Raw genomic sequence first — 20,129 nt, 5'->3', positions numbered from 1 at the left:
AGTTGTTAGTAGAACCACGTAATTGGAATTAGTTAGTACACTTCAATAAGTAAATGGTTGTATTGATTGGAGCATCCTTCAGAGTCGTCTAAAAACATTACTTTTATAACAAAGAGGATGAATTTTTTGTTCACCAGATATACAGAAGCCGTTGAACTTCATAAAAAACTTAGAACACAGAAAGGACCAAACGATATTTCTATTCGAGACAAATTCATTAATGGAATCTCTTCGTCACTCTCGTCAATCAACAAATTTATGTCTAATGAAGATTCTTTTATGAAAACTCTCTCAGCTCCGAAAGGTAAATTTTATTTGAATTTAAGTAATTTTCAAAAGGTTTTACAATTAAAAAAAAATTCTACTTATCTTTAAGTCTTTACTTAAGAGGACTGTTCTTCGGTCTGTCCAAGTCTTGTCTTGTCTGAATAGCTTTCTTCGGCCATCTTCGTGGGACCTCTTTATAATATTCTTTTGTAGTTTCACATCTAACTTGGCTGGGTGAGCCTCACTAAGATTTTCCAGTGGGACCGAACAATGACTCGCTTAACGAGTTTAAACTCCATGGCACGACATATGTCCAGCTAAGGGAAAATCTCTTCCTTTTCACAATTTTACGCAAAAACATTGTTCTTATAGTATAATAGTTTAGATAAAAATACTAAGTGATCTTGTAATCTTTAAGCATTTTATTATATTAAGTGATTTGATGCATTTTTTATTTTTAGATGTGTCGAAACCGTTATCCGTTTACGTGAAGACAACCGTAGAACGAGGATATCCAGCGCCACAGATAAGCAATAATGCTGTAGCAGCTTTAGCACTGATGTGTGCCAGAAGGTCGTCTAATCATATTTTGATCAAATCTTCGGATTTCAACCATTGGACGAAGGATGGATTAATGAAGTAGTTTTTTAGTTTTATTTCTGTTGATTCTATACTGTTTATGGAAATCTTAACAATAGGTCTTTTATCAGCTCTCACTATCAGATTTCAGTAAACTTAAATAATTTTTGGTAAGAACGGGTGTTTAGTATAGACAATCCTGGATAAATTAGTCTCTGTTGTAACATTCATCAACAATTATTGTTGATTTAAAAAGTATTTAAAAGATATTTTGGTAATCAACATGGTTTCAATACGGTTTATATGGTTAATTGTTAAAAAAATAATAAATTTTCAAAATTTTCTGATTTGAGAAGGGGTCCTCTGAATCCGAAAAAGTGATTTTAGAACAGGCGCTCTATCCCTGTCTCTGGGAATTGGCAGGTTGAGCTCCTCCCTCTAATACCATGTTTCTAAAACTTACCCATAGTATTGAGGAATAATTTCTAATTCCGACATTGCCAATTTCCTGTTTTTGTTTTTAATTTTTTTTACTGTTTTCCGCTGATTTCTGATTAAATTTGCTATAATAACTAACTACTTACACAAAATTATCAAACTTTTCCTTTAAACCTTCACGTTCATTCGAAAACTATCACCTTCAGACCAAGATCAAACACTTTACCTGAAAGAATCTTTGAGATTTACACCAGATTTTTTTGTCTTTCTTTCAGTTTCACGAATAATGGACCAAAACCAAAACGTGAAGTGGTAAATCCAAAACCTGCACCTCCAACACCGAGGCTTCATGGTAAAAGACGACAAAAAGAAGATGATTACAATTACAATTTATTGGCCATTCATGAAAAGAAAAAACAAAAACTGGAAGATAATCAAGAAGCTATAAATAAACAGGAAGTGGAGATGTTATTGTCAACTCCAGTAATAGAGAGAAGACGTCCGCTAAGAGCTGATGAATTCGGCGGAACACCTATTTCCGTTAATTCTCCGCATTCAATATTGAAGGTAACATATAGTAGTTATTAGGTGCGCTGAATTTCTGCAAAAGTTATGTTAAAGCGAAAAATTCTTTTAACTTCTTACTCTTTGTTGTTCGAAGACTACCACCACAGTCTGATAGTTACAGAAACTCCTGATTAAACGTATTACTTGTCAGTAATGGAAGAACTTATTTCCTAATCCAGTACAGGAACTTTTTGTTACCTCCTCGTCACATTCATATTCTTCGTCTACTACAAATAGTTGTTGTCTGATGATTAGAGAGATTTCTGAATGGCAGTGCTAGATCAAATTCCCTGTGTCAAAAAAGAATATTGTTCTTAAACCATCTTAAACTTTTTCATTATAATCGTGTTCTTTTTTTGTTTAACAGAAAATTGGAGATAGTAGAACGAAGTTTAATCCACCAGTTAAAGATGAGAAATTTGAACAGACTGAGGATATGAGACCAAGGAAGTTATTGAGATTTACATTACCAAGAGAGGATGCCGACAAAAAGGAGTAAGTTCTATTTTCTTTTTTAAATGGAAATTTTTGTTATCTAAAACGTGAGATTTATAAAGGAAATTCTTTATTGATTGATTGATTACAGATTGAAATCACCGATACGAGTGAGCGCCCGGAGGTCATTAAGAGCATTGGAAAATGGCGGCACATCAACACCCGATAATTTAGAATTACTAGATGTTTCCGCATCTAGTGCGTCAACTAGTTCATCCTCTGTGAGGTATATTTAGTTCTTTTACTCTACTACTTAGTAAAAAGGAAGTATTGTTATCGTTTGTAGATCTTAGATTTTGAAGAAATATCTGTTTGAGATCTCCTGAAAAAATGGTTTTTACAAATTGTTCTGAGTGAGTGTGTGTGTTTTCATCCCAGATCTGTAAAACTAAAGTTTACACAAAGTTCAAATTTTATATTTCGTTTAAGTACCAACATTAGATACCACAATAGGGTTATGATAAAAAAAGGCCTACCGGATTTTCATTTTACTAGTAATTGTATTAACGAAAACTGATCTGACCATTTTCTTAAAATTTAAAATGTACTAATTACGTATTTATTACATATAATGTAGAATTAAAAGTCTAATTCGAAATATTTTTTTAAATTAAAGTCGATTAAGATTACTTGTAAAAAAAACGATTGGCTAGATTCTCAATAAAGTGTCATTTTTTTAATAGTAATTGTAATGAAACGGGAATAGGGAAGAGAAGCGGGGTTTCAATGGGAATACACCAAAGTAAATTTATACATTTATTTGTAAATTTTGAAAAGTAAACCAAAAGAAAATCTTCACATAATAGATACCTTACTATTAACTAAGTACTTCAATCTACAACTAACAGACACACAACCATGCACACGCTCATACATACAGACTATTAGTTACAAACAAAAACTTATTCACTCCTCTTAAGTTCGACAACAGAATTCAGAATAGTTTTTTTTCTTAAATGTCCATAGAATTTAAGAGGCAGAGAGAGAGAGAGAGAGAGAGAGCGAGATTATTAGTTCTGTCACCAAACACAGAACTCACCGTTGCAGTAAGACTCCCGTCTCCTCTAGTGCCAGTCTCCACACAGTTACACAGCTACGCGCTCTTACGCTTCAGGCCGCTTCCGCCCTTCTGTGTCGCGCTCTCTCTCCCACTCTCAGCCGTCTACGCCGAGACCCCCACCTCTTTCTTTCCTACTATACCTATGTTAATACAATACCTATAAACAAATACTCAGAACTTCTGTTCTTAATAATCACTGTATTCTACTTATTATAATAAATAAAATAAATTTCTTCTTTTTTTCCCTAATCACTGCTCTCTACATTATTTAGGGTTCTATTTCTTGTGATCTGTTAATTTGAGATAAATCTGTTGTTGAAATCAAGTTTGAAAATACGTTCTCTAATGGAATCACTCAATAGATTATTGCCTATGAAAAAATAGTGGTTTTTGAAAAACTTTGTATTTACTTTTACATTATATAAACAAAACTTTTCTGAAAAAAATTGTTTTAGGGCAGCCATTACTCGAATACTACGCGTTGGGGTAGGTTTCCTGGTAAGGTTAGAATGCAATGTAAGGTTACATTTTTGTTATAATGTTAGAAATAAATAGTGAGTTAAAGTTTGTAAGTTAGAATCTTGAACACCAAAATAGTAGTCTGAGAGAGAAAGTTGCGTGAAAAGTGTTAAATTAACAGATTTTACTATTTTCCTCAGCTTGGACACCAACAGTATGAGTGACCAACATATGATCGCCTCCTCACCTTTACGCCGTGCTGATAAGACTACTGGTGAATTAGTTGACTGGACTTCAATGGCACAGGCTGCACAACCAAAGACTTTATTCACTGTTGGCGTTGGTAATACTAATGAAAAACCACAACCAACTTCCGCCTTTAAAAGTAAAGTTAATAATCGATCAACAGGCGCTGGGAAAAGTCATGTGGAAGGTTTTCTTAAGAAAATGAAGGTAAATTTTCCTTTTTGGTTATAAATCGTTACATTGTTAGGACCTTAAAATTGTAGACAGAGAAAGTCGGCTGTGAGTGTTCACAACCAATTTTTTTTTAGTTTCATTCCAATTTAATGAAATAATATTTACTATCGCACTTTGACTGGCATTTAATTTGTTTGCCGATACATTTAATATATATTTAGTACAAATAACTAGGTAACAGTCCTTACAAAATAATATTTTTTGGATTAATTTTTTTTTTATATTATTTCTTAATTAGGCGCCACGGTAGCCGAGCTGTTAGAGCTAATATGTATTGTGGTACCGGGTTCGATTCCCGGTCTTAGGCCTTGGATTTTATTTAATGGTTCATAAAAGAAATTTACAGAAAAGTATGTTTGCTAGTCGCCTCCGTCCACGACACCTAATTGGTAGTTGGACGTTAAGCCCCGCCTGAAAAAATAGGCTATTACTTTACTTTTTTATCTCTTAATTAGGTAATTTAATTATTTATTAATTTACAAATGGATTTCTTAATTTTCAGACTTCATCAATAATGACAGACGAAGCAAATGATAATGATATGGAGTTCTCTAGTAGCGAACGTACTATCAGAAAGAACGGAACCGAGACGACCGGAAATGCCGTGCAAAGAAGTATTGCTAGCAGTAGTTTAAGAGTATCTCCTACATCGGGGTTACGTGATCAAAATGAATTCAAGGAAGGAATTACTCAGACTGAGTTAGAAGAAGAGGAAAGTGAAAGTTCGGATAGTGGAAGTTCTGTTGAAAGCTGGATTTTAGGGAAACCAGAAAAAAGGTACATCATGACAGAATTGTGTTTCCTTGATTTTGATTTATAAGTTCTTTATTTTTGGGGCGTCCAAACAGGTAAATTATATCCACTCACCAATAATCCTACAATACCTCCCAGATGATGAAATAACTCGCCTAGGTTCTCTGGAGAAGTTCTACGTGTAGTAAGAGCGGTGGCAGCTAGTAGTTAGGGGCGCTACGTCCTGGTGCCAGAAACACTTTCTCCCAACGCTCCTTAGGAAAGATATTTTCCAGTTAACCTAACCCAGACTCTCAAGGCAACCCGGGCTGGCCGATTAGTACAAGCACTCTCGGCTACCTGATCACTCCTTGCTCCCTAGAGAAAGCATATCCTCCTTCACTAAATGGTAACACGCAGGTTATCTAGGAAAGTCTACACCCTACTAAGCGCGCGATATTACTCAAGAAAGGCGTTAAGAATAGTCTCTTAGGCCTCTGGTGCCTCATAGGCTAATTATTATTAAGGTCAATGTACTGAATAGTGAATAATTTCTGAGAGCATAATACATTAACTAATTTATTTATTTTTTAATAAAAGAAAAATTTGGACCTGCCCTCGAAGAGCCATCAATGTTACCGATTACGAATTGTTAGCAACAGCATCAAACAGACTAAGGCGAAGATTAAGGAAACACAGGGATGATCAATTGGCAGGTAATAATAATAGTAATAATAATAATAAGGGAAGGGGGGGGAGGGATTAGCTATGTGGTTAGCGTACTCGATTCCCACGCGGAGATCCCGTGTTTACATTATTTACATTTTATTATTTTGCATTATTTACATTATTTTATTTTGTATTGAACTTTTTACCGGAAAAAACACGTTTGGACTCCTTTTTTTCTAAAAAATAAAGAGAAGTTTTTCGATCAAGGTATGAACAGATAAACTCGCTTGCTTAACTTTTTGATATTCCATTTATAAAACCACTTATCTTTCTTCTTGATTAAATTCCTTTGATTATCTGTTTCATAAAGATAAAGAGCAAGAAAAGAAAACTGAAGAGGCAGGCACTGAAAGCACTTCGCCAAGGCGACGTAAAAAACGGATTGAAACACGCATTGAGCAAAAAGTGACAATGTCAGTTGAAGAAGAAGTAGAGGAAGACGTGGAAGATGAAATGGATTATGAGGAAGTGCCGGAATTTGGAGGTGTAGAGCGGGAGATCGAGATCACCCAGGAAGCGTCAGTGCCAGACGAGGATGCTGGTGCCTCACTCAAGCAAGGTAAATCACAAACCAGAGTAGAACCTCTTCTAATTACGTTCCCTTGTCCCTCTTCAGAGAAAATAATTGCATCGTTATGTCTTGCATTTTGAGTTATCACTCGAGGTCTGTTTTCCCTTGAGGGTCCGCTATGGAGGTTATAGTTCCGTAATAGTTAGTGTTCCCGCTCAAATGCAATGTTTCCTGTTATGAGATTTAAAAGAATATTTATAAAAAGCAAAAAATCTTTTATTGCAATACTTGAGTAATGTTGAAACCTAAATATAGTAAAAATTCTCAGTATCAGGAAAACATGTAGTTTGATATGCAGTACGAGTGACTGATGATTCCACTTAGTAATAATTGAATTAACACTGTTGTAACTTAATTTCAGTTGCTGAAAATACTGACCAACCTGAAGATCTTAACGAATCGGTGGAAGAAATTCCTGCAAGTGATATAGAAGCAGAGGAGAAAGAATCTGGGTCAGTCGATGCGGAAAGAAGAGTTAAAGTTGTGGTTTCTGATTCAAATTTGGAACAACCAGAAGCAGATAAGAGCGATGAGTTTAACTTGCTTGACGATGACACTAAACATAAACGTGAACCGGTGAAACCGCCGCCTCCTGTTGAAGTTGGAGAAGTTACGATTACTACTGTTGAAGAAAGCAGACTTTCCAAGGAAAGTTGTACCTTTGAAGGGATCCCTTTGAATGAAAACGTTGAAGTGGAGCAAGAAGTTGTAACTGTGTGTTCACTGAACGCGGCCGTACCCACTCGTGATTATCACGCCCTGACACCAGTGTCCGATCCAGTGATGCTTGGTGCTGTAGCTCCTGCTCAACCCTTGCAAGACTATTTCAGCCAAGATAACGATGAAGAGGATGATTTGTACGGTGGTTTGGAAGAAGCTGAAGAAGCAGAGATACCACCAAAAATGGATTTCGATCAACCAGAAGAAGGTTTTGGCGGACTCTACGATGATCTCTATGAACAGGAACCACTCCGCGAAACCACAGCGTCTGTCCAAAAAGCTGATTCTGATTCAAGCGTCATATGTCTTGATTCTGATTCTGAAAGTGAATCACCAGTTTCAACGGCGAAAATAAGTACTGTAAAGCAAGGCAGGCCAATCGCTGATGAAGACGACTACTCCACTGATGCTGATAATTCAACTAATTCATCTTCTCCTCCTCTAAGAACTAGATCTTTTTTCCATGATAAATTTCGTACGTTTTCAAAAGATGATAGTGAAGAATCTGTAGAGCAATTTGAAGATGAAGCGGCGGGTGAAGGGGAAAGTGAACATTCTGGTTCTGAAGCGATTGAAGATGAAGAAGAGGATGGTGAAGGAGGAGAAGTGGTTGAGGAAGAGGAGGAAGAGGGGTTGGAAGATGATGAAGAGGAGCCGGATGATGAAGAAGAAGAGTATCAGGATTCAGAAGATGAAGTCATGGAAATCCCGGAATCTCATAGTGAGGATTCAGCAAATTCGGTTGATGTTCAGCCCAAAGAGACTGGTGAGCAGAAGCACCTGGAAGAAGATCATGTAAAGATGGATGATAATAATAAAGAAAAAACAGAAGTATCCACTGTCAAAGAAACAGAGACTACTTCAGCAAACTTATCAGAACAGAAAGAAGTAGAAGTTGCTGAGTCTATACCTAAACTAGGTACAACAGACGAGCTGGAGGAGAAACCTGATGAAGAAAAAGAAATAGTACAAAATCCTATTATGATAGACGAGGAGCTTGGTCAAGATGCTTCTGGTGCAGGTCAAGCGACTGAAGAAGGTGCAAGTTTTAGTTTCCACATTGAGGAAGTAGCCACAATCGATAAAAATGATGAAGTTTGGCTTTCTCCTATCGTGCAAGATGAAAGCTGTTTTACTGATGAACCGGATGAAGTTATCAGAGAGCAAAGGAAATCGCCTAGAAAAGGACAAGAAATCGATGAACAAACATTAGCGGCGTTGTCGCTAAAGAGAGTAGAGAAGGAAAATTCTTCAAAATTAAAGGAAGATGCTGAACAGTCTAGCAAATGTGGAATAGAAGTTAGGGAAAAACAGGCAGATAAAGTTGGAGCTGAAATGTTTGATTTCAGTGAAACCGTTTCTCAAAAATCGGTCAGTATGAGAGATGACATTTCGGATAGAAGTTGTAAAGAAGATGTGGAACAGTTGGAGAAGAAAAATGCGCTTGAAGATCTTGAAAATGTTGTGGATAAAGTAGACCTGTCCGATCCGGAAACCGAAAAACCAACGTACACCGTAACTTCAGTAAGGAATGTTCGTGTTGAAGAAAGCAGAAGTCATGAAAAACATTGCATTAGTCAAGAAATTGACTCCAAAAAGATAGATACTACATCCGAAGGAAACTTGGTAACAGCTAAGCCTCCTATGAATGTGGATGTTGATCTGAAGGCACAACTTCCCAAAGCTGAAGAACTTAAAAAGGATAAAGACATTTCAAAAAATACAACAGTTGAAGAGGCAACTTCTTCTAAGGTGATTGAAATTTCGGAACAGGACGACAAAACTTCAAAGAATTTCTCTACAAGTGAAGTTGATGTTGGTAAACAAGTGGTTGTTCAAAATGAACATTCTGAACAGAAAACTGCAACGGAAAAATTACCTGCGGATCTTTTTGCTCTGGGGAAAGGTCAAATGTTTTTCGGATCGCCGGAAACTTTAAAGACATCAGCAAGTGAATTAGCAACTTTTCAGGTGGGCCGTTCTTCGCTAATTGACAGTACCGGACAGTCGCCAGTAAAATCTGCCATTTCCGGGGAGCATTTAGGATCCAAGAATCAGGAGCCTGTAGAATCAACACAATCTTCTACCGTTGAAGAAGAAAAGTCCGCTGGAGAAATTAAAGAAGTGAACACAACATCTTCATTTTCAGAATATTCTATGGCCGAAATGGATGTAGCAATGATTGCATCTGATACTTCATGTGCAACCACTTGTTCTGTAAACAACACCCCCTGTGTAACTCCGGCCAAAAAGGCAGCAGCATATCGGTTGGGTACGCCTGGAACTTACCTAAAACAAAAACAACCAGAGGATACTGAGGAAGATGGCAGCGGTAACAGCAGTTTGGCTCCGATAGCTGAAGAAAGTCAGCAGGAACACCCTGGAGCTAAGAAGGTGGTAAGTCCCGACATCTTAAGATACAAAATGTTTTTTTAGCACATGCTGAAATTTGTAAGTTTGTGAATGGTTTCACCCCTTATGTCACATCATGCTGCTTTCAAAGCAGCAGTGTATGAAGTGATCTTTCCGAATTAACCCTTTGCTGTTCAGCAGTTCGGCTATATTTTTTCAGTTATTTTGTTTTGCGGAGGCCATTTTGTAAACTTTTGCATGTAACCTTTAAAAGAGATTTTAAAAAAAATTTGTTGCCAAAGTCGACAAATTCCAGGTTGGAAATTTTTTTGAACCTAATATTTTTTTAATCTAAATTTAATCATTTCAGGTCTCTATCAGTGAAGTTGGATCAGGAACCAAAATAGGAGAAGTGAAATTAAAGAGTGAAACAAATATTGTCGACAAAAGTGTAATCTCTGAAAGAAGAAGTCTTATCAACTCCAGTGTGGACCAACAACCAGTACATTTTCTTGGGCCACTGCCATCGAATAAGGCGCTAGAAGAAAAACTTCTACCAAACAGAAGTCGTCGTGCATCTTCAGAACAACCAATATCTCGTAAAAGTACAGGAGATAGTGATCCTCAGGAACTTTTACCTCACCGACATACCAGGAAGTCTCTAAACGTGGCTAGACTCTACCCTGGCAAGAGAAGAGAATCCATGAAAAGAAGACAAACTCTGTCAGAGGGCGAAGATGCTGAAGTAGATACGGGCAAGTTCTCCTTGGAGGCATTCATGCAATCACGTCGATCTTCTATTTCTTCTAGACCATCAACATCTAGTGATAATGTGCTAGAAAGAGAAATCATTGAAAAACCACGAAGGTAAAACTTGGAAATATAATTTAATTAATATTTTTACTTTTTGTTACTTCTAATGATAGGAAGTATTGCAATCGTGTTAGATTTTCGAAACTGGTTTCACCCTAGAAATAAGTTACTTTATATTCATCAATCCTATAGAATTTTGGCTGTAACCAGGATTAAATGTGTTGCCGAAACTGCGAGTTTGAATAAAGTTACTCAACCAGTACTTCATCACTAAATGGATTTTTCGGTTTCCTGGTTCTTTACTTCCTTTTTATTCTACTTAGTAAAAGAAGCAATTCTTATCGTGCAACTTTTAGATTTTGATATTTCTACCTATATGGTATGGTCTCTCCTATTCTACCAATACAGAAATGGTCTATCCTCGTAAGTTGAAGTCGAGAAATCACAAAGTTGAATTTTAAGATTTCCAGTAAGGCGATTCCAACAATTATCTTGGAACTTGATGTACTAATTGCATGTCGTTAATATTGTTTAAAACATTTTTCCCAGAAAACTCGATCAAAGATGCGATTAAGGCTTCAAAAGGGATAGGATCATATCTCTAATATGCCCTGTCCCTGAAGGTAGATTCATATCCTTGCGAATTGTAGTAAACGAGTCTTGAGATGAGTTTTTTTTAAAAGTCTTTTCAAATTGGCGGAAATTCTAAGGGAAGTAGGAGGTTACCCTTCATTATTTTGGACCTGTCAACATTGATTTTAAGAGAAGTTTGTACTCTAAATTCTCAATAATAGAATGTAGTGTTAATGACTTACTATTAATATTATTTATGTATACAGAAGATCTTCATGTTCCCACAAAGATCGCGGAGAGAAGTTACGCGAAATACATAAAATGGATACAGAGCAAGCAGTTCTTCCAGCGAGTACTCATTCCGAGATAAAGCCTGCTGAAGATTTAAAAGATTCTACTGAAACAGTAAGTGCAGAAGTAGAAGAAAATCAAGAAATGGCCGAAGTAAAGAGAAAAAGAGGCCGACCGAGAAAGTCTTCGATACTTGCGTCTCCAACGCTTCTGCGAGCCATCGAAGAAGAGGAAACGCCAAAATCTGTCGAACCTAAAAGAACAAAAACATCCGCTGAGCCTTTGGCTAAAAGATGGTAATGCTTTTTAATATTGCTTTTCTTAATGATTTGAAAATTATTAAGAAATACAACCAGTTTTACCAATTTAAAGATTGTTAATAACATAGTTCTATAGTTTGCTTTTAAATCATTTAAACTAAGAAAATCGTCTTGCAGCAGATAGGTGTAGGGTGGTTTTAAGTAGAAAGGAACATTTTGGAAATTATTTACCCACATGTTGGTTACAATACAGAGCGAATGAAGATAATATTAGTTTCTCTGTGTTTAACTAGTTCCAATATTAGAACGCACTGGGTAAAGTTGCAAACCCTGTGGAGTTCAGACCATTTCCAGCAAAGATGCGAGTGCCAGTTAATTTTTTCCTCACACATCTAGTTGATTTTCTCTCTGAGCAAAAGTGGTTTAAGGAGACCCTTCCAGAAAATGGGGTCCACATTCGATCTTTTCTGAAGAGTTTATGACATCCATCTTAAGAAGGATTATTCTAGGGTGTGAGATGGTTATGTGTTTATGATCTTTGGTTGGAGTAAGTTGACGGTGGAGGTTGTTAGGCTGTTTCCTCAGAATTTGTTGCTCCATTTGTTCGGACTTCTGAGAACTGAGGTCTGGGACTGAATTTGCTCCCTAGACTCATTCTGTGGCTGTTGTTGATCTTCCTTGGGATAGGAATATGAGCCCATAGTGACTTTGGTTGGCTTAGTTTTCCCCTCCTTACTGATGAGTTATAGTGATAATAATCATCTTATGTAAAAAATTGAAAGTAAAACTTGACCACAGGAAACCCTCTCGACTGGACTTCGAAAAGTCAGGATACGATCTTCGCTCTTCACCCAAAGAGGAACGATCTCCTGAGAAACTAAGATCAGGCAAGGCAAGATCATTACCGCCAGTGTTTTCTCCAAGGAGAAGATCATCGGCCAAGATTTCACTTTTACCAAAAGTAGAAGAAAATGAGGAAGAGGCGAAACTACAGGATGATCCAAACCCTAGCAGGTATTTAGATCGTATAAATGAATTCAAAGTGTTTTTATTTCCATTTTACTCAATTACATTCAGTTAGTTTAATAAATATTTTTTCCAGTGTAAGTGAGAGTAAATCGCCGAAACAAACCTCCAAAAAGAGAAAAACTTCCCAGATTGACATGAGTATATCGGGCATTGTCGAAGAACCCTTCCTTCAACCAACGGTAGAGGAATTCAATAACGCTAGAAAGAGACCAGGAAAACCTCGATCTCTTCCTGATTTAAACACCAAGAAGAGAACGTCTACAAGACTCTCTCGGTTACCAAAATTACCAGAAGAGGATGTTGAAAATTCAGAAGATGATAATCGAATCGCGGGAAGACGCAGGTAAACCGTGTTCACTATTTTCTTGTTTCATATTTGCTGAGTAGAAGTCTTGTTTTCTTGCTTCGAATTTTGGACTTTTTCAGTTTTATGTCTGCTCTGCTTTTATGCTTGAGCTTCTAATGATTTCCTTTGAAACATTCGTGTTTCGAAGGCATTTCATTTTTGGAGTGAACTGGGAGTGGAAGCATTCCAGGGAAAATCTATGGAAATTTTATTCCTGTCACTCTACCATTAAGAGTACCTGAAATGTTCCACGTCTTATCCTTCTCTAACTTCGAGCCGCCTTAGTGATCTGTATTTCATCCAGAATCCTCCTATGCTTGTCATTTTGTTCTCTTCTGACCTCTCTAAATGGCCAACCCTAGAAAGCCAGGATTTGTTTCCTGATCTCCACTGTGATCAGTGGAGACAACTCGAGATGAGTGCCAAGGCAGGAAAGCTATTAAACTCTTTGAAATATACGAAGTGAGTTGTAGGATATTATCTGGGTAGGAGTATTGCCATTCCTAATGTACATTTAATTAGTCTTATCATCGGTTAAGAACTGTGGAAGAGGCTGTTTTCCGTACCGCAAGAATGTATTGTCAGAAGAGAACTTGCCAAGATGTCCTCTTGTAGTGTATGTAAAGATCCCTTGCAAAATGGATAATTTGTAAAACGAAACTTTATCAAAATGAGAACAACGTTCGATGTGCATTTAGGTAAGCGCTTTACATTAACCATTCATACTTTTTTTTATATTCGTCTTTGCTTCCATCCAGGTGGTTTGAACGGAATTCCGGAATTTGAATATCGCAGAGACCACAATTGGTAGAATTCCGGTCACATTCAATGAGTGTTAATCTCTTGAGTGATTTTTGAAAATCACATTCCAGCGCGCTAACTTCTATCTTGTATTTATTTATGTACTTATTTACAATAAATTAATTGTAAATCTCCTTCATTAAACAGATCTCCTTCAGCAGTGGAGGCAACGTCCACCGCTCGAAGTACTTCCTCTTCCGTAAGTGATAGTGCATCGCTCTTATCTAAGGATCAAGTTACCATAGCAAGTAATGCTGCTCTCTGGGCGGAGAAAATGTTTGGAAAAGCACAAGCTAAGTAAGAAAATTGTTTTTTGCTAATTAGTTTCTAAAAAACTTTTACTGATTTCTTCAATATTAAATTGTACATTAAACGTAGCCCTGAATTGAACATTCTCGAGATTTTGAAACCAAAGTACTAGAATTGAGATCTTGGCGTGCAGAAAGAACAATCTATGGCACACGGCCTGTGGTAAGTTGTTGAGTTCTTTCTTGTACAAAATGAATCATTGAATTGATACAGACTGCACAAATCGCAAATTCCTTCATACTTATTTTATTTTTAAGTATTAAGTAAGTATTTTACTTGCTTGCTAGGCGCAGCTGAGCGATTAAGCGTTTCACCACGTATCATAGGATGCCCCAGGAAAAAACCGTTTAGTCATAAACGGTGTCAACCTGTAATAAACACTTAAAATTCTAATTTCATACTCTTTTTTTTTACAACTAAAGATATTAAATTATTTCTTATTCTTTCTACTAACTTATTTCTGCAGATAATAACAAGTTCCACAGTCTGAATCAAGTAGAGTTACCTATTGCGCCCACTGTTCATAGAAATATAAATATCTACTTCTTGCTATACAAATTAGCCGTACTCTTTTCTGGTCTTTCAATGATGGCTACAATGACATAGATTCTTGTCGGCTTGTAAGAACTTCTTTCTGTGCCCAGTTGAAATGAATATACAATTAACAATAATGATGGCAAATAGAAAGGCGTGTTTCTGTGTTTGTGTTTCTCTCCAGTTCTTATTATCTTGACTGCAGGTGGTGGTCCAAAGTGAGTGAACAACAGAGAAGATGGTCCACCCAAAGTTCCGACCAAAGCAGCGCCAGCTCTTCAGCACTTCCTGGTTCTCCGGGAGCCAACACAAGATCTAGAACTTCCATAGCTAGTCCTTCCAAGCAGTACTCTAAGTTAGCTTCTCCTATGTGAGTAGTGATCCTTGATTGATTTTATGCACCTTTCTGTATGGAAAAATTAGTTAAATTCTGATCGCAATAAAGATTTGGAGAAAACTTATTCACTGCCTACAATTAGCTGGTTACTAATTTAATATCATACTTATCGGCGTATATAATCACCAAGTTGTCGATTTACCTGAACGAAAAAATAATAATGTTACTTATCGTTGGTTTGTTTTAGGAACAAAGGAGACCTAGAAACTGAGTCGGTCAAGTCCAGCAAAAGTGGCAGGAGTTCAAGGTGACTATATATATAACATTGTTTGGTTTATTCTTATTATTACAACTTTGAGAGATGGTTGTGAAAGTGGCACATTCTGGTAGATTGAAATGGGACTGTAATTGTCCGCAAAGCAACTCTAGAGGAGAAGTGGGTCAATCAATCTTCAGGATTGTTCGCGTCCATGTTGGGATTCTAAATCCTGAGTTTTTATTTTGTTTCACCAAGTGTGCGTGCTTGTAAATGTCATTAAAAAAAAACGAAAAATTACTCAGGGAGTTCAAATTTAGTTTGGGCCTTACCTTTGGGATTGTCAGCTTTTCGAGAAATGCATTCAACTGGGGAAAAGCCACCTTATTGAATCGCTTTTTCATTTTTTTTTGTGGAGGCTTTTCTCGGAAATACTCCTTGTTTACAAATAATCATTATTATCACTGGTCGAACCACCTTCTGTGTTTTATTTCCATGAACTCAACTATAATTAGAGACTCCATCTAAATCTACTGTTTGAGTACATCTATAAATTTTTGAAAATCATACTTTGGTCTGTTTAGAATGAAAAAAGAAGAAGACTCTTCTTCGACAACCTCTCAGAAGAACAGAAAGAGTCCGAGGTAAGAAGATGAAATATTGATTTTTTGCTCGAGGCAATTGTTTGTCATTTTATGTCATGTTTTTTTTTTTTTTGGTAATTTTATTCTTCCCTTGTTTCAGGCTGAATAAAGATTTGGAAACATCTTCAGTAAAATCTGATAAAAGTGGCAAGATTACAAGGTAAGAAAAGTGTTAGGTTTATTGAGAGTTTCGTTTCATTAAAATGAATTGATTATTCCATTGTAATCATGGTCGTTCCTTGGCATGTGTATCGCTCCTGGTGAACGATATTAAGGCTCTAAGTTGTGAGTACTGATCTGAAATTTGTAACACCATCTTTATCATAAGTGAAATTAAAATATCTAAACCATACTGATTTATACTAACTCTGATGATGGTTAAAAGTCTGAAACCAAAATTTTACAAAACATTAAATAATTATTATTATTTAATATTTATTATCAAAATATTATTTTAAACAGCTTGATCTTTTTCAATAGGATGAAAAAATAATTGCCATTTCAGTCGTGATACATTTATTCTGCCGAGCTTTCGACCTAGGGACTAGGTCTTCTTCAGGGCTAGTTTACAAAGTAATATTTTACATTACAGGGTTGGTGTCCAGTTCATGAACAGACAAGACAGAAGACACACCAACTCTGTAATGTAAAATATTACATTGTAAACTAGCCCTGAAGATGACCTAGTCCCTAGGTCGAAAGTTCGGCAGAATAAATGTATCACGACCGAAACTATGAATCAGTCACTAAAAATAATGAACAGTAATTGATCTTTTTAATTTATAAAACAAATATCTCTCGGACGGGTGAGTCAAGGACAACAAATAAATATATTTATTGTTGAAAGATAATATTTTGCTTCGCTTAAATATTCAAAATATTTTTGAACCAAACTATCTAGATTTGTAAAGAATTTCTATAAATTAGTGTTCTTCTCCTTGAGTTATACTGTGGCACTGATATAAATCAATCTGGTTTGCCTGTTTACAGGTTAAGGAAGGAAATGGAGATGACGTCACCCACTTCATCGGAGAAAAGCACCAAAAGTGGCAGGTTAGTTTCCTTTGAGTGTTTCACTTATTCTCATAGGTAAGTGACGTTATTTATTTATCTTTGTTTAGAATTATTTACTTACGAGAATAGTTAGGCAATCGTGGCAATTTTCTGTGGTTCTTACCCTGAATCCGATAAAATGGTTTTCAGAAAGAAGCTGGTCCACTCATTGAGTTATTAAAATAGAGCTCTAAAATTTTAGAAAACCCTGGGGTTCTTCCACCAGAACCCTTCAACCAAAATTACTATACTTTTTTTTTAAAAAATTGCTTCCGTACTTTTCTTAAAAGTTGCTGTTTGCATACTTATAGTAGCAGGAAACAGTTCCACTGGAAAATTCACTTTAATGATGGTACTTTGAGTGGAGGTAAAGGAAGTGTGCTAAATTTGCTCGGTGGACTTGAGAGCAAACTTTCTCAATTACTCACAGCTTACATTTGTAATGAAGACCAGAAGTCGTAGCGTACGATTACGGTCGGTGGCCATTTAATGAGAGATATATCAATGATGTTGGGAACAAGGCAAGTAATGTCTCCGAAAAAAAACCTTCTATTTTTTTCCGTTTTAAAACAAGTTGGAATTTGTTAAAAAATTGAATATATTATTCGCCTTTTTATTAAAATCTTATACCGAAGTTTTACCGACTTCTTTTTTTATAAATCAACATCTAATGATGGATGGAAATCCGAAATCTCTCAAAGAAAGAAGGAAAAAGAAACATACTTTTACGATAAAATCAAATACATTTTACTACCTAGCAAGGCGAAATCAACCATATGTTTAAGTCGTTTTATATTTATTTATGTTCAGTTTTGATTGATGTAGCTGTTTATATAAACAGTATAATAATCTATTTCAGACGAAGAAAAGACGTAGAAAATTCGTCAACCTCATCTGAGTGGAGCAACAAACATTGGAGAAGGTGAATATATTTTAAATTACTAGGCTATTATTAAAATGGAAATTTGGTTTTCCTAAGATCTGATTTCAAAACCCTCATTGGGAAATACGTAACCACTTGGAACTAGTTCCGTTTCTGGTCTAGTTCTTTGCCGTTAGGAGTCATCTCTTTGTTCCTTTCCACCAGCTTTCCTTGTCCTTTGATAGCTTTGTACATTTGGTTCTTACCTTTCTACATCCCAACGTATCTCACCTCTATATTTATCTTTAGACCTTTCCATAGTATTCCATGTTATTCTTGATCAGTTTTCAATAATGTCAACTAAAAATTTCATCCATGTTGTTTTGGCTATTTTTTTTTTTTTTTTTTTTTTTGGCGCATCAACAGCTGAGGTCATTAGAACCCGGGACCTCCGCGTGAGAGTCCAGTATGCTAACCTCATAGCTAATCCCTTCCCTTTTGGCTATTGTTAGGGAATCAGAGCGTTTTTTGCATCTATTTCTCAGACTAAGATTCATTGATTCTCGACATCGAAAGCAATTCCCATTTGTACTTCATGTGTTTACAATTACTAGCCTTTGAGATCAAGCTATTTACACAAATTGAAGAATATTTTTGTTTTATTAAGGAGAAAAATGAGACATTTATTTAAAAAAACTATAATCCGTCCTTATTTTATCTCCGTATCACATCATTGCAAACAACTGGGCACATTTTGTCTATTTGTATGTAGGTAATGCAAGTGTCCAAAGTTCCGTATGTTAAATACCTTTTGATCAACATCATTTTCTTAAAAAAAAAACAGCAATAATCAATAAACCAGTAATAATAAAAATACTAATATACACTTTAATATAATTTAAATATTAAAAGAAAATGTATTTTTGCTAAAAAAAAAGGAACCAAATTATATAGTGTAGATAGTAGAAGTTAAATTAGAAGGGGATGACATAGACATATACATTCTTTGATGTTTCGATACAAAAAAAATCGTCAGAATATCGATAGGCCAACATGCCTAGTTTTACATCATATTTTATATTATAGTATCGATTTGTTACATTTATTTCCCCGTATTGCCATAATTACCAATGTTTGTTTTATTTCAGGTATGATGTTAGGTAAAATGTTAGTTTTTCAAATGATGACTTCTTTTTTTAATTTAAGAAAATATTGGGTGTAATAACTGTTGCGATTAAGCGCCAAAGGACTCTTATTTTATTAGTTGCCTAGCAACAAGGGGAACTATTTCAATTTCCATTCAAAATGGTGGCTGAATTTCTTGGCGCAAATCTTTTGCCTTCTGATTGGTAATATTACTTAAAATTGATTTTAATCCTTTTTGGGGGGGGGTTTCTTTTGTGTAATAAAATGTAAAGGAGGAAGCAGGCATCATCTTCCGGCACGAGCGAACATGCGGGACAGGGCGATCCGGAAATTAGCGTACATTCAGCCGAGTCTGAACTGGTATGTAATGTCTGGCTGGCACCAGTGTTTTGTATTTGCAAAACCATTGCTTTTGTTGCTTTCTGTTTTTATTTATTTATATTATTTTATTGGTTGCTTTGGTATTGGTAGGTTTTGTTTTACTATAACCATTAGCTTAATTAGATACCTTTCCTCTAAATTATTCAGGCTGACAGATATTTGCTAATTTACCACTTTACATAAATATGTATTATAACAGCTTATTATTGTATTACCTCTTATTTTATTTATATACAGTAGATATTATGTTGCTGGTTTTTTGGTATTGGTTGTACAGTTTTATTAATAATTTCCTTTAATTGCCAACAATTGTGTGCATGTTGTTTTTTCGTATTGAAGAAATATATTAATTCCAAAAAATGCTAATGTCAAACGTAAAGAATTAAATAGGAAGTTTAATTATTTGTAGTATTCAAAGGACATCCGCAGATTGTAATAGTTCAGTACTATTTATGGCTTACTCCAGTAATGTGGAATAAATTTCTTCTCAAATATCAAACTTATCGAAGCAAACAAATTTTTAAAGTAAAAAATTCCTATGTTTGAAAGAGAAGTTGTGAGTTAAAATTTTTGAAGATTTCGAATAAGAGAATGACGTATTTGTATTTCACATCGAATTTTTCCAAATAATTTTGTGGCTAGTGGGAATTCGTAGACAAAGCTTGCATTCTGTGGGAACTTTATTAATTGGTGGTGTAGTTACTAATTTTTGTATATAAATTATAATTTTGTATGGAATTTGGTTATGGTGTCTACTTTAGACTTTTAAGACCATTTAAACCTGTACAATAGCAGTATTAACTCGGTGTTTACAGGATGTGACCACACTGGTGGAGGAATACGCGGAGAACCGACGTCTCACTAGACATCAGAAGACTTTACTGGAACGGTCAATAACCGCGGACACTCATCATCCTTTGAAGTAAGTATAGCAGTTTTTTTGTACTATAAACGTCTCGTGTAGTGGGCATGGTAGGCTTCCCTCGAGAAGTGCGTGTGCTTACTAAGAATAAGATATTACTTAAAATAGGAAGTTTAAGGAAAG

The 20,129-nt window shown here is 35.7% G+C and overlaps 1 protein-coding gene across 2 annotated transcripts in view; it reads left to right on the top strand.

Annotated features, from left to right (window-relative positions):
* Elys (AT hook containing transcription factor 1 homolog) overlaps positions 1 to 20,129 on the top strand; it is a 36,115-nt gene that overhangs the window by 15,441 nt on the left and 545 nt on the right. Inside the window, exons 19-41 of one of the 2 annotated variants that reach the window (XM_074117296.1) lie at positions 138 to 304; positions 729 to 906; positions 1,560 to 1,851; positions 2,219 to 2,346; positions 2,438 to 2,572; positions 4,066 to 4,318; positions 4,848 to 5,122; positions 5,678 to 5,793; positions 6,117 to 6,365; positions 6,739 to 9,494; positions 9,820 to 10,316; positions 11,102 to 11,422; positions 12,185 to 12,400; positions 12,489 to 12,758; positions 13,710 to 13,859; positions 14,611 to 14,775; positions 14,990 to 15,049; positions 15,583 to 15,642; positions 15,743 to 15,802; positions 16,633 to 16,695; positions 17,555 to 17,617; positions 18,976 to 19,063; positions 19,900 to 20,006. In XM_074117296.1, the coding sequence (XP_073973397.1) occupies positions 138 to 304; positions 729 to 906; positions 1,560 to 1,851; positions 2,219 to 2,346; positions 2,438 to 2,572; positions 4,066 to 4,318; positions 4,848 to 5,122; positions 5,678 to 5,793; positions 6,117 to 6,365; positions 6,739 to 9,494; positions 9,820 to 10,316; positions 11,102 to 11,422; positions 12,185 to 12,400; positions 12,489 to 12,758; positions 13,710 to 13,859; positions 14,611 to 14,775; positions 14,990 to 15,049; positions 15,583 to 15,642; positions 15,743 to 15,802; positions 16,633 to 16,695; positions 17,555 to 17,617; positions 18,976 to 19,063; positions 19,900 to 20,006 (6,669 nt within the window). Of the gene's footprint in view, positions 1 to 137; positions 305 to 728; positions 907 to 1,559; positions 1,852 to 2,218; positions 2,347 to 2,437; positions 2,573 to 4,065; positions 4,319 to 4,847; positions 5,123 to 5,677; positions 5,794 to 6,116; positions 6,366 to 6,738; positions 9,495 to 9,819; positions 10,317 to 11,101; positions 11,423 to 12,184; positions 12,401 to 12,488; positions 12,759 to 13,709; positions 13,860 to 14,610; positions 14,776 to 14,989; positions 15,050 to 15,582; positions 15,643 to 15,742; positions 15,803 to 16,632; positions 16,696 to 17,554; positions 17,618 to 18,975; positions 19,064 to 19,899; positions 20,007 to 20,129 lie in introns of those variants that run through there. The other variant, XM_074117297.1, reaches the window with a different exon arrangement.

Source organism: Rhodnius prolixus, unplaced genomic scaffold (assembly GCF_049639745.1).
Source record: "Rhodnius prolixus isolate KJV_2025 unplaced genomic scaffold, Rpr scaffold_2, whole genome shotgun sequence".
NCBI classification, from domain to species: Eukaryota; Metazoa; Arthropoda; class Insecta; order Hemiptera; family Reduviidae; genus Rhodnius; species Rhodnius prolixus.
Note: the sequence above shows the minus strand (reverse complement) of the source record. Positions and strands in the feature narration are given on the sequence as shown.